General features: G+C 39.0%; 1 protein-coding gene across 1 annotated transcript in view; it reads left to right on the top strand.

Moving 5' to 3' along the window:
• Positions 1-11,294: 11,294 nt before the first annotated feature.
• arhgef11 (Rho guanine nucleotide exchange factor (GEF) 11) overlaps positions 11,295-12,405 on the top strand; it is a 48,645-nt gene continuing 47,534 nt past the window's right edge. Inside the window, exon 1 of the mRNA XM_037675299.1 lies at positions 11,295-11,333. Within this exon, the coding sequence (XP_037531227.1) occupies positions 11,299-11,333 (35 nt within the window). The 5' untranslated portion in view covers positions 11,295-11,298. The remainder of the gene's footprint in view (positions 11,334-12,405) is intronic.

The following is a 12,405-nucleotide window of genomic DNA, read 5'->3' as shown; positions in this document are numbered from 1 at the left end:
TATTTAAAAAAACTTGAAACGTTGCGTCTTTTATTCAAAAGACTTCTTCTGAGGAGCTGCAACAAACTCAGTCTTCTCAGTTTCTCTGAAACTCCTGCAACTTTAGGAGGAACCCAGACCCAGACCAGTGGTCATTCCATATGTTGAGGGAGTATCAGAGAAACTGGGACGTTAATTTTCTAAACACAACCTCCCAGTGGCTTTTAAACCTCTAAATACATTACGGCAAAGAGTGGTTCATCCCAAAGATCAAGTCCCCCGGCACAAACAGAGTAATATTGTGTAAGTTGTTCAGTGTCAGGGCTGTGATCAGTCTTACATCGGGGAAACTAAACAGCCACTGGCCAAAAGGATGGACCAGCACAGAAGATCAACATCATCAGGCCAGGACTCTGAGGTCTACACTCATCTCCAGGCCAGAGGTCACTCTTTCAGGGATGAAGATGTTCACATCCTGGACAGAGAGGAACGATGGTTTGAGAGAGGAGTAAAGGAGGCCATCTTTGTGAAAAGAAATCGTCCATCATTAAACAGGGGTGGAGGCCTCCGGGTTCAACTGTCCCCCTCTTACAATGCTGTGATTGCTAGTATCACTCAGCCCTCTGTGAACAGTAAACAGCCATCAGTGTGCTAATGATCCATTGTTAGGCTGATGGTCCTTCTTGACCATGTGAGCAGCTGGTTTTGGTTGTCAGCAGCAAACTGGTTGATCCACTCTGAGAAGGTGCTATTTAAGAGACTGAGCTGAAAACAGCACCTCAGACTGAGGAAGTCTTTTGGCTAAAAAACGAAACATTTCAACGAGTTTTTAAATTCTTTTATTTTTCTAATCTGTCTAGAGGACCTGACGTAACTTTGTTAGATTTTTCTACCTGGCCTAGTTCACACATCTGGCAGATATTCTGAGAAGGGGTTCTCTGCAGACCAAAAGTGGGCGTTTCTGGCAAATAGGCGTTTACGGGCGGCGAACACTGATTGGCTAACAGTATTTAATAGGCGTTTGTCGGCGGCGAACACTGATTGGCTGTGGGTAACCCTCAAAGTCACGAGGATTATTGATGAGGTAACGTTTCTTTGCGATGTTTGACAAAGAAATATGATTTATTGTACTTATAAAGTATGTTATGTTTTCACTTATGCATTTTATTGAAGTACGTTTATTGTAGGTCACGATAGTTTCGACCGTTCTCTCGTTGTTGTCGTAACGCACTGAGGTAAAGTGAGCCTCCACAGCAGCCCTCACTGTGCACGTTTACAACAACTAGGTGTTGCTTTTCAAAATAAAAGCTGAAAATATAAGTTCTTAATACTTGAAAAATAAATATTTAAAAGCTGAGTATAACTGAAAAATATGAAAAACAAATAAATAAAAGTTGTTATTAGCTGAAAAACAAACAAATACAAGCTGTTAATTATATCTATGTCTTTCTGCCATGTCAGGAACCACTCTCACTTCAGGTTGACTCTAGAAGACCCCAAGATGTTGCCCAACAATGTTGACCAACATCTGATGTTGACTTTCAAAATAAATCACCTCCAAAGTTTAACATAGTTCATAGTAATAGTCAAAAGTTGCTGACCTTGTTGCAACATGAGTTAACACGAACATGAGTGTAATTTGTCAATGATTCAATAATGAGTAATAACTTATTCAATAAAAAGTCTGTAATTTGTCAATAATAGTCAATAATTCATTCAAGAATAGATTATGGGTGTTTGGTATGGCTCAGTGGCTAAAATGGGTTGGATGTTAGAGAAATTACTTAATTTTCAATTACCTGAATGCACAAATTCCTTCATTTATAGTTAAACTTTAGGAAATCAACTTTTTTTTTCTTGTGAAAAAAATATCAAAATTACCTTTTGGTGTTCATTTTGAATAGATTGGGGAAGGAAAACAGCCCAGGCCGTATAGAACTGCTATTTTGTAAAAATGCTGTGCTTGGTGATCTAATCATATTTTTATTACAATTTCAGGTGATGTGAACTGGAGGAAATATTCTGAAGAGTTTCAGGCTGAGCACAGAAAGCCTTATGTCATTTCTGTCTGCTTCAGCTGTGGAGAAGAATTTAAAGATTGTGCTGCAGGTTTCTGGGGCAGCGGCAAAAGAGGAGAGCTGAGGGCCTTCCACAGTGAAGCCATTCCTCCTGGGTACTGCAGCCACTTTGTGCCATGGATGCAGGGTTAGTAGTCTAGCTCTTGTACTGTGATGCCCACACATTACAATAAGTAACAACTAGCAACACCCTAACTGTACTATGTTTTGTGTTTCCAACAGATGCTACGATGACTTCTAAAAATGGATGTCCCAATAAACACAATTTAAAAAAAATCAATGATGCATCAAATGTTGCCTGAGTATGTTTTAAGGTAAAAACAAATGTGAAATCTGGAAAACAAAGAGAATTCCTGAATCTGTCTTGTGTGCTTTGATGTGTACATAAGTTTATTGGAGGTCCTGAAACAACTTTTCTGAGAACACAAAGATTTTTATTTTACCTTTGGCCAAGATGTCAGTTTGAAATCAGGCTGCTTACTGCAAAACCAAGAGGTTTTTTTTAGACAGACGGTCTTCATTTGTATTGTTTTGTCGACTATAAGCTAAATGTAATTTCTAAAATATGGATAACTCTGATCTCATCATGCAGCATGAGCAACTGGGTATAGGTGTGAGGGCCAAAAGTCTGGTTATGTACTGACTCCTAAATGTGCTTGTTTTCTACTGAAACATGGAGTAGGGTTGACCTTTAAAATGTGAGACAGCTGAGGAAGTTAACCAGTAAACAGAAATACCTGCTCCAGTTGCAGAAATCTTACAGAAACTGACAATCACTCATCTGCAGTGACTGCAAGTTGAACAAGACAATGTGAAGTTAAAGGAAACATCCTTTGTCCCAAGGCCAGTTTAAGTATCATTAATATTTTTCTTTCTTTATGAATCGATTGTAACTTTGTTCAAATTTTTCAACAATCAAAATGGATTTTGTTTTTTAATGTTACGGCTAGGTATTAAAAAAAACTTAACATTTAGCTCTCCCCACTACCCAGTTATGTTGCTCTTATTTTGAAATATAACCGGAAGTTCTGTGTTAAGAGAGTCGGAAAAAGAAGTTATGGAGACGCCGCGGCAGTATACTGGAGCAATGTCGAACCGAGACGCCGCTAATGTCGAACCGGTTAACACCATAGACATCATGTGTCTGTGGTTAACACAATCTGCCAATAACACCTTGTTTTTAGACATCATGTGTCTGTGGTTAACACAATCTGCCTATAACGCCTTGTTTTTAGACATCATGTGTCTGTGGTTACGGCATTTTATCGTTCAGCCTTTTTTTCTATCGTCCAATCAGATGTGGCAGTCCAGACACGCCTATTTTTCCATCGTCCAATCAAATGTGGCCGGCCAGACACGCCCATTTTTCTATCGTCCAATCAGATCCGGCCGGCCAGACACGCCCATTTTCATATAGTCCAATCAGATATGACCGCCCAGATACGCCCACTTTCCTATAGTCCAATCAGATATGATCGCCCAGATACGCCTTCCGAATTTGCCTGCAGAGATACCTACTTGGATATTCTAGTCATCTTTATATGATCTATGTTCCATAATTCATAATTAAATCTCATATTCACCAACCCATATTATGTTATTTTCCACAATTTATCATCAAAGGTTATTTTATTCCTAACAAGGTTGACTGTATGGAGCACACAGTCTGCAGAATCAATATTTTAGGACTATTTTAAATTGTTTCAATGTTTTATTTGATTTAACATAATCTTACTGACGGTCCAAAAAAGTTCAATCTGGTCCTCTGGACATTCAAAAAAACAAAACAAAGCAAAAAAATATAGAAACGCTTCGTCTCTCATCCGAGAGACTTCCTCAGTCTGAGGTGCTGTTTTCAGCTCAGTCTCTTAAATAGCACCTTCTCAGAGTGGATCAACCAGTTTGCTGCTGACAACCAAAACCAGCTGATCACATGCTCAAGAAGGACCATCAGCCTAACAATGGATCATTAGCACACTTTTTTTGAATGTCCAGAGGACCAGATTGAACTTTTTTGGATTTTTCTACCTGGATTATTGAGCATGCATCAGGATATTTTGAATCACTTACTGACGGTGTTTGATGGGTTTAACCTGAAACTGATCAAATGATTCCAGTTATGTATAGTTGCAACAAATGATTTGATCTGGGTCAGCTGTACAACAACATCAGCCTTCACTAAGCCTGAAAATTGATCATTTTATTACCTCTGGGTTCAGTATCTCATTTCCTCTTCTCTGTAACACACACACACACAGGAAGCATCTTGGAAAGGCTGATTGCATCACCAGCCAAGACAAAAGCACAAACCCAGAGAACACTGGATGCACTTCATCTTCTTACCTGACATACATTAAACCAAGATTTAGAGCTGTTTGCAGCCTCAAGTCTTAGATTCTGAAACATTCCCTGATTTTGCTCAGTCTAACACGCTACATTTAGGTTTTTTAAGGGGTTTTACTGTTTGAAAGCGGGAAAAAAACGTGTTAAAGCTGCTGAGAACACTTATGGTTGGGCTGAAACCAACTTTAGGTTTAATAAGTGTGATAATAAATGCAGATCAATGGTAAGTCTGCAGCTTAAAATCTTCCCAAACATCCATATTGCAAAAAAAAAAAAGAAAGTGAAATAATAACTGATACATTAGACTGAAAGGAGTAAAACTAAATCTTAAATATACTCATGTGAACCACTTGTTGCATCGTCCTTTAGTTTTACAAAAGCAACCCCTGATAATTAAAGATGGGCTCTGTAAAGACAGCAGACATGTCAGGGGGTGATCAAGTCTTTCCTGTCCAAATAGCGGACATACCGCGCCCATTGTGTCATGAATAAATCCCAGTCCCAGCTCAGTAACTCCCAGTTACATCTTTACACAACGATTAAAACATGTGTCTCGACTACAGGTTGGTCTTACCGATGTCTCTTCTTGGAGTTATTGATCATTGTTCTTGCTGAAAGCCATTAAGTTTCCGAGCGTTCACTCCGCGGGGCAGCGGCAGCATCAGAGCGGAATGTAGGCCACGCCCCCATGACCAAATATGGTCACGTTGAGCGCATCGACCGTTAAAGGAAACGATGGTGGAGCTCTTCAATCAAACCAAGAAAGGTCATCGCTTCTTTCCCTCATTTCCCAGTTAACAGAAGAAGAAAGAAAAAAAAAATCATTGGTTGGTTCATAAACTGTTTTTGTGTCAGTTTTCTCTGAGTGCTTAAAACTGCATGAATATTTCAGACTTGTTGAAGTTGAGCTCAGTGGATTTGTTTAAAACTGAGGCCTCAGAGGATACGAGGGTTAAACCAGCTCCAAGAGTAAAAGATTCAAATCAGGTCATGGAACGGCTCCTGTTATCACTGTTTACGTAGCAGTTAGTTTCTCAATATACTGATGATTTACACTGAAGTCTGTGGCTATAAGCTGCAAGCAGTGGTGTAGCAGCTGGCTGTAGCACTTCCTGTACACTTAGCTGTAGCATTAAAATAACAAAGCACATGGTTTGTGACAGTGTTGTCCTCCACTGTTTTCCACAGAGCAATATTAGTTTAGATGGGGTAGATCGGGGTGAAACATTTTCATATGCGAGTCAAAACTATCCAGATGAAAGGACTCGAGGGCCACAAAAATGTAAAGTTAACTGTCAATGTGAACAATATTTTGGATAAAATGATAAACTGGCTCATTTTGGTGGAGTTTTAAGTTGCTGTATATCCAAATTATTAAAAGCCACATACACATTAAGCTTATATATATTTTTTTATTAAAAAGGATTTGATTTATTTGATTTGTTGGGTCAATGCCGTACCCGGCTCCAGAAGAATTTAGCTGGGGTGGGTGAGCAGTAATTAGTCACTTTATTTTATATAAATACATAAATAAATGTTTACGTAACCTTGCAACTGAAGTAACCATATGTTGTTTATTAATACAAAACAAATAACAAACAGTAGTCACCAGAAAATGCTGAGAAATTGTGTATAAACAATTTTTGCATAAATCTTAGAATAGCGCTGCATTAATCATCGTGTTTGAAACACATTAACACTAGAAACTTGAAGGTATCTGTACATGAACGTTTCCTGAAGAGAGGTGAAAATGTTTTTAAAAAATACTGAACATTTTTAACATTTCCACTCTTTTGTTGATCAAACCTGACATGCAAATATATATAAATAAATAAAAACTATGGAAAATCCATCTTCTTCTTCTTCTTGCGAGCGGTAAGAAAACTAGTTTGTCTTCTTTACTGCCTCTAAAATCCAGTTAATCACCTACAGCACCCTCTGCTGGTTGTTTTGAGTCAATACATTGCAAAGTTCTGAAAAATCGTCCAGCAGTCCATGCAACGGATTCAAAGAAGCTTTGATCAAGTTGATCAACTCGTATGTAGATGATACCACGTTATATTCATTTAAAAATATCCACTTTCCCTCTTGATTATTTTATCAACTGCAATATTTAGACAAGTTTTATGAATCATTATCCAAAAGTTTCTTTTGGAAGGAATCAGTAAAGTTTTTTGGTGCTTTATATCATGAAGTGAAAATATAAAAATTACAGCCAAAGGTTTGTGTTTTGTTTAATAATCCTCATTTTAAGACGATTGTTTTTCATCCGTTTTTCTGTTAAACCTAAACATTATATAAAAAAAAAGGATTACCAACTAATTTGCAGAAAGTCTGCATCCACTTGCTGGCCAAAATGATAATATTCTTAAACGGCAGTTCTGGTCCGCAAAAATCACTCCAGGGGCCGCAAATGGCTCCCGGGCCGCACTTTGGACACCCGAGGGGTAGAGGTAGCCAACTTGGGACCAGAAAGTTGCAGGTTCAACTCCCTGCCATGACCACATGTTGTGTCCCTGCGCAAGACACCCAATCCCTAATTGCTCCCCGGTGCTAACAGCTGCGCACTGCTCCATCAGGTGTGATGGGTTAAATGCAGAGAACTAACTTCACCATCGTATGGAAACATACAGTGGTGACAACACGCAGCGCTTTACTTTACATGTAGCTCTCATTTTCACTCTCAGGGATTTTAACCATCTGCTAAGTTCATGGCAAAACCAGCGCAGACGTGTTCCTGTTTTTAGTATTTTCCATCGCTTTATAATGTAGCTGTTTGTTTAATTTTTATATCATTTCTCCTATTTACTTTTCATTTTGTATGCTTTTATATGATTGATGTTGTCATCTGTGTTCTTTGTTTAAATCAGGTCTCTCTTGTAAATGAGTCCTCGAGGCTCAATGAGACTAACCTGTATAAATAAAGGTTGAATGAATATTGACCCTAATCTTTCTGGCTAAATTTCAACACCATTTAGCTATTGCACTTTAGTTATTTTAACACGATTGTTTCTAACACACAAACAGATGGAAGTATATACGACGTACAACACAAGGGTGAAAATCCTGCAACACCAACTGGGTCTAACTCTGAATGTTGAAGTTGTTTCACAATCCAAACGTCTTCCAACCTTCTGCTTTAGCTGCAAATGTAGCTGTTTTTACATCACTGTCGTACAAAATATAATAAACTTAATCACGTAATCCAGTTTAGAGATGACCAAAGAGAGCACATGAGTACTTTATGTCAACATGCATTGATACGTTTATTGGTGGTTTAACATAGAAACATCAAACCTATACACTGACATCAAGGCTTCTCTGCAACAAGCCAGAGTTAAACCTACATTTGTAATAAAATATTTAATTCAAATGATCATTATTCAGCATTCATAACAAACAAAAAGTTCAACTGCGCCATTTAAGATGGCAGGTTTTTATGATAGTTTGGGTTCGGTGCGGCTCTGAAACCCTTCAAATGAAAGCCCAGTTTTCGTACCATACGTGGTTCTTCTTCTTTCGGCTGCTCCGTTCTTCAGTGGTCACCACGACCAACTAACTCACACGAAGACCTGGCAGTTATTTTACAGATGTCCTTCCTGACACAACCACCGAGTTACCGCAGCCCTCTGTGTGGAGCAGACAGCCGACATCTAGAGCGCCTGGGGGAGCAGACGGTGAGGGTGAAGGGCCCTGAGTGGAGCAAATGAGGGTGGAGGCAGGTGTTTAACCATTTCCACCCACATTTTGATGTTGTCGGTCTGAGGAGTTGAACTTTCTGATCACAGGCCCGCCTTCTCTAACCTCTGCATCACCACTCCCCATAAAAAAAAAAGTTTAGTTTTAATTAACATATTGTGTGTTTTTGAAACCATTAGTGAAAAGGCCAGACTTCAGGGGTATCTGAGGCAGGCTTGAAACACAAGAGTCAGGGTAGCTTCTGGGTAATACCAGACGGCTAGGCCTCAGACTGACGAAGCCTCTTGGATGAGGGGCGAAACGTTTCTTTTTATCAAAAAAACGAAGTCCAGATGACATGATTCAACCTTTTTTGTTGTTATATACCTGGATGACTGAGAAAACAAACTTTGTGTGTGAGAATAGTTTTGTCAAATGAAACGGTTTCAAATACAAACATCTGCTTCATGTGGAATAATTGATGCTGCGACAGAAGATGATCATCAGATTGAAGTAAAAGTTGTTTGCTATATGACACACTGAAAACATGAATCCAAACTCATTGCTATTACAGTACATTATTTTAGGAACAAAAGCAAAAAGGCAGCTGTGGATCAGTGGTTAGAGCAGTCGTCCTCCAATGGTACAGTTAAGGGTTCGATTCCACCAGCAGTCACATGATGAAGTGTTCCTGGGCAAGACCCTGAACCCCTCATTGCCTCACTCCGACTCCATCAGAGAAGGGAAGTGTGAGCTCGTCATCACTGTATGTTTCCATACAAAGATGAAATTAGTGCTCTGTATTTAACCCATCACACCTGGGATACACCCAGGTGGAGCAGTGGGCAGCTATGTAGGCACCCGAGGAGCACTACGACATGTGGGAATCGAACTTTCTGGCCCCAGGTCAGCTGCCCTACCTCTACCCCATCTTGGCCCCCATTAGTAATGCATTAGTGATAAAATAACCAATTTTAAGGCTTTTTAAATCTTTTTTCAATATTAGTAAAATGTTATTTATTTAATTATTTTAGTTTCAGTTCTACATCCTACCCACACTTATTTTATTAGGTTTTAGATCTACGGTTAAAGAAGATTTAATTCATTCCAAAACATTCCCTGGTCTGAGTCAACTGTACATAGAAAACACAGACTTTAGAGATAAAATGATGCCAAACAAGCTCACGAGGAGAGTTTTACAGAAGGAATTGTGCCCGGGTCAAACCAAACATCACTATATTCTTAAAGATTTCCGAATGGATATAATTTCTAAAGTTAGGACAAAATATTTATTTTCCACTTCTTCCACAAGTTTTAAAATTCTAAATCACATCTACCCAACAAATGCCTTTATCAGATCTAGATTTAAGCTTGATACTGATGGGTGTACATTTTGTGATAATGAAGAGGAGGATTTATTTTAAATAATCTTTTTTTATCAATTGTAGTGTCACTCAAGATTGTTGGAGCAGGATGTGGGATTGGCTTCAGGCCCAGGGAATTGATTGCCAACTCTGACCTTAACAATAATAAAATTTGGTGTTTATTTTCAAAATTCTAAAATATAATTTTTAATTAATAACCTAATATTACTAGGAAAGTTTGTTGTTCATAAATGTAGATTTTTTTTTTAATGTCATTGGCAAAATGACCTGAAATCTTTTTGTGAGTCTCTTAAGTTGGTTAAAAGTAAATCTGCTCAACAGCTTTATACTTAAATTAATAACTTTAATTTGTTATAAACCTCTACATTTGTTCCTTCTTTATGCAATTATTATTGTTGTATATTTTTTGAATGTATACCAGTGAAAGTTAATTGATGCTTTTTATAATTTTTTTTTTTGCCTTGGCTTGTTTGTAAATTTTTGTTTATAATAATAATAATAAAAATAAAAAACTAAAATAAAAAAATAAAAATATTAGGTTGCATCTTTGTCCTCATGATGACATGTACCTGAGAAGTTGCCTGCAGTTCCTAGTTCCAGCCAGACGAGGGCGCTGTTTGAACTTTGATCTTTGCAGGGATGATGTTCATGGATCAGCAGAGAAGGCAGATAACAGCACAGCAGACAACACAATTTTAACAATTGGGACTGTAAAGGCAATACTTATACGCGACGAGGATTAAAAGCAACTTTGGATTTACGTGGTTTACCTCGAATGGAGCATAAATCCTGACTGTGTTTTTAGAAAGAAGACCTGCTACTGCAAAGTGGAGCTCTACAGGAGGAATGCCTTCCAGCTAGTAACTCGCTTACAGACAACTATTTTGTTTCTGAATTCATTCTTAAACTGGACTCGTAGGTATATGAAAACCGGACGGTGTCGAGTGCCTTAATATCCATTTATCCTCATGTAGCCGAAGCTATGCTGCGCTTTCATTTCGCGGAGATAGCCGGTTAGCCAGCTAGCTCGTTGGCGCAGCCGCAAAGGCCGGGGACGCGGCGCTTGTGGTCGGCGTGCCCACTCACGCGATGCCGGTGGTCAGGAGAGGCCTACTCGGAGTTGCATTTTCAGCAAGCTAACATTGGCTGGATGAAGGCAAACATTAGTTATTAAATAAGCCAACGGCATTTGTTGTTTCCTTGTGAGCGTAGTGAATGCAATGCGATTGAAAACCAGGGAAAGTCAGCTGAGTTTAGAGGATTATTAAGATTAAAACATCTGCTCAATGTAAACAAGTCTGAGCGTGTCTGCTGGTTGCAAGTTAACGCTAAACATGTTCAGGTTAATCCTGTGCTGTTGTCACTAATTCAGTCGTAGGTGTTGAAGGAGTCCATTTAGGTTTTGTAGTGATTTAGATGTTGTGCTGAGTTAAAGGGAGTGGGTGCTGTTGATCTGCAGCTCATCCATTCATTCATGACTGATGATTCCTGAAGAAGCATACCATCTTTAATCTGTCTCCTCTTCACCCACACTACCACTTTAATCCAACCAAAGCTTCTGCTTTATATCATTTACTTCTAACAGGTGAATACTGGGGAGATTTGTTGTATCAGCACTTTATTTTTAACCTTGACCCTTACTGGAACTACTGGTGTGCATGAGAACATGAGGGACCGTTTATTTCATCTAAACCAGCGTCTAAGTATCGTAAAGATCTGATCAGAGCGCAGCGTAGAGAGCCCCGTTGTGTGGACTGCAAACAGAAGAGGAAGGATGGTGGTGATGGTCGAAAAGGCCCAGTGACGGACGGTGTTGCTCTCACCAGGAAGCAGACATGAGCCTCCGCCAGCCCACATCCACCCTGGACAGGTACGAGCCTCACGTTGCAACCCCACATGGTTTCTGTGTTTTGGAGCACGTCCAGAGAACTGGCATAAAAATGCAATGCTCTCAAATCAGTTGTTGGACTAGACTTTCATCAGATAGAGGTACACTTTGGCTTTGAGAAGAACAAGTCAGACAGGTTAACTCGGAGGTGATGAAAAGGCGTTCTGGAAAAATAACTAAATACTTTGTGCATACTGCAGAGTTTGTGTTTCACTGTCTGTTCCAGTCTTTTAATGTAACTCATTCTTGTTATCATCTACTCAGATGTCCCGTTTCTTCTCCCCTTGCTGTGTGCCATGCATCTTTGTATCATTTGTCTTTCCTGTTTTCCTCTGTCTGGTGTTTTGATAGTGTCCAGCTCTTTCCACTACTGTGTTTGTGCACGTTATGTAACGGCAGCGTTGTCAATGAGGGAAAAATCCACCTGTGCAGGTGGCACAGCTGTCTGGTGAGCAGTTTATATGGGCTTTTTGGTATCTATAGATTAAACATCTGTGGCATCAAATTTCTCTCACCTGCTCTGATTCACTGGCCGAATTAGACACAAGACATTTTTTTTATCAGAACAGAATGTGTCATTTATTCTCAAAGTATGTCACAACTCATAATTAACTTGCATTATTCTTATCCATTATCAAATCTACAAGTTTGAAAATGTTGGATCAGAATAAAGCATTCTCTCCCATTCAACATATTCCACCTATTTGGCTATTTTTAGGTGTATTCTGATGACTTTTACTGATTTAAAAAAACAAAGTGAACATACACTGCATGGCCCCCCCAAAAAGTTGCCACCAAAAATAAAAGGTCATACACTAATATTTCGCCTTTAGCTTTGATTACAGCAGCATTCACTGTGGCATTGTTTGATAAACTTCTGCAATGTCACAAGATCTATTTCCATCCAGTGTTGCATTAATTTTTCACCAAGATCTTGCATTGATGACTAGACACTAGGCATGATGGGTGCATCACTTCACCTATTTATTTATTAACCTTTATTTAAGCAGGGAAGTCACATTGAGATCACAGATCTCTTTTGCAAGGGAGGCCT

Source organism: Nematolebias whitei, chromosome 1 (genome assembly GCF_014905685.2).
Source record: "Nematolebias whitei isolate Nwh7 chromosome 1, NemWhi1, whole genome shotgun sequence".
In the NCBI taxonomy this organism is placed as follows: Eukaryota; Metazoa; Chordata; class Actinopteri; order Cyprinodontiformes; family Rivulidae; genus Nematolebias; species Nematolebias whitei.
Note: the sequence above shows the minus strand (reverse complement) of the source record. Positions and strands in the feature narration are given on the sequence as shown.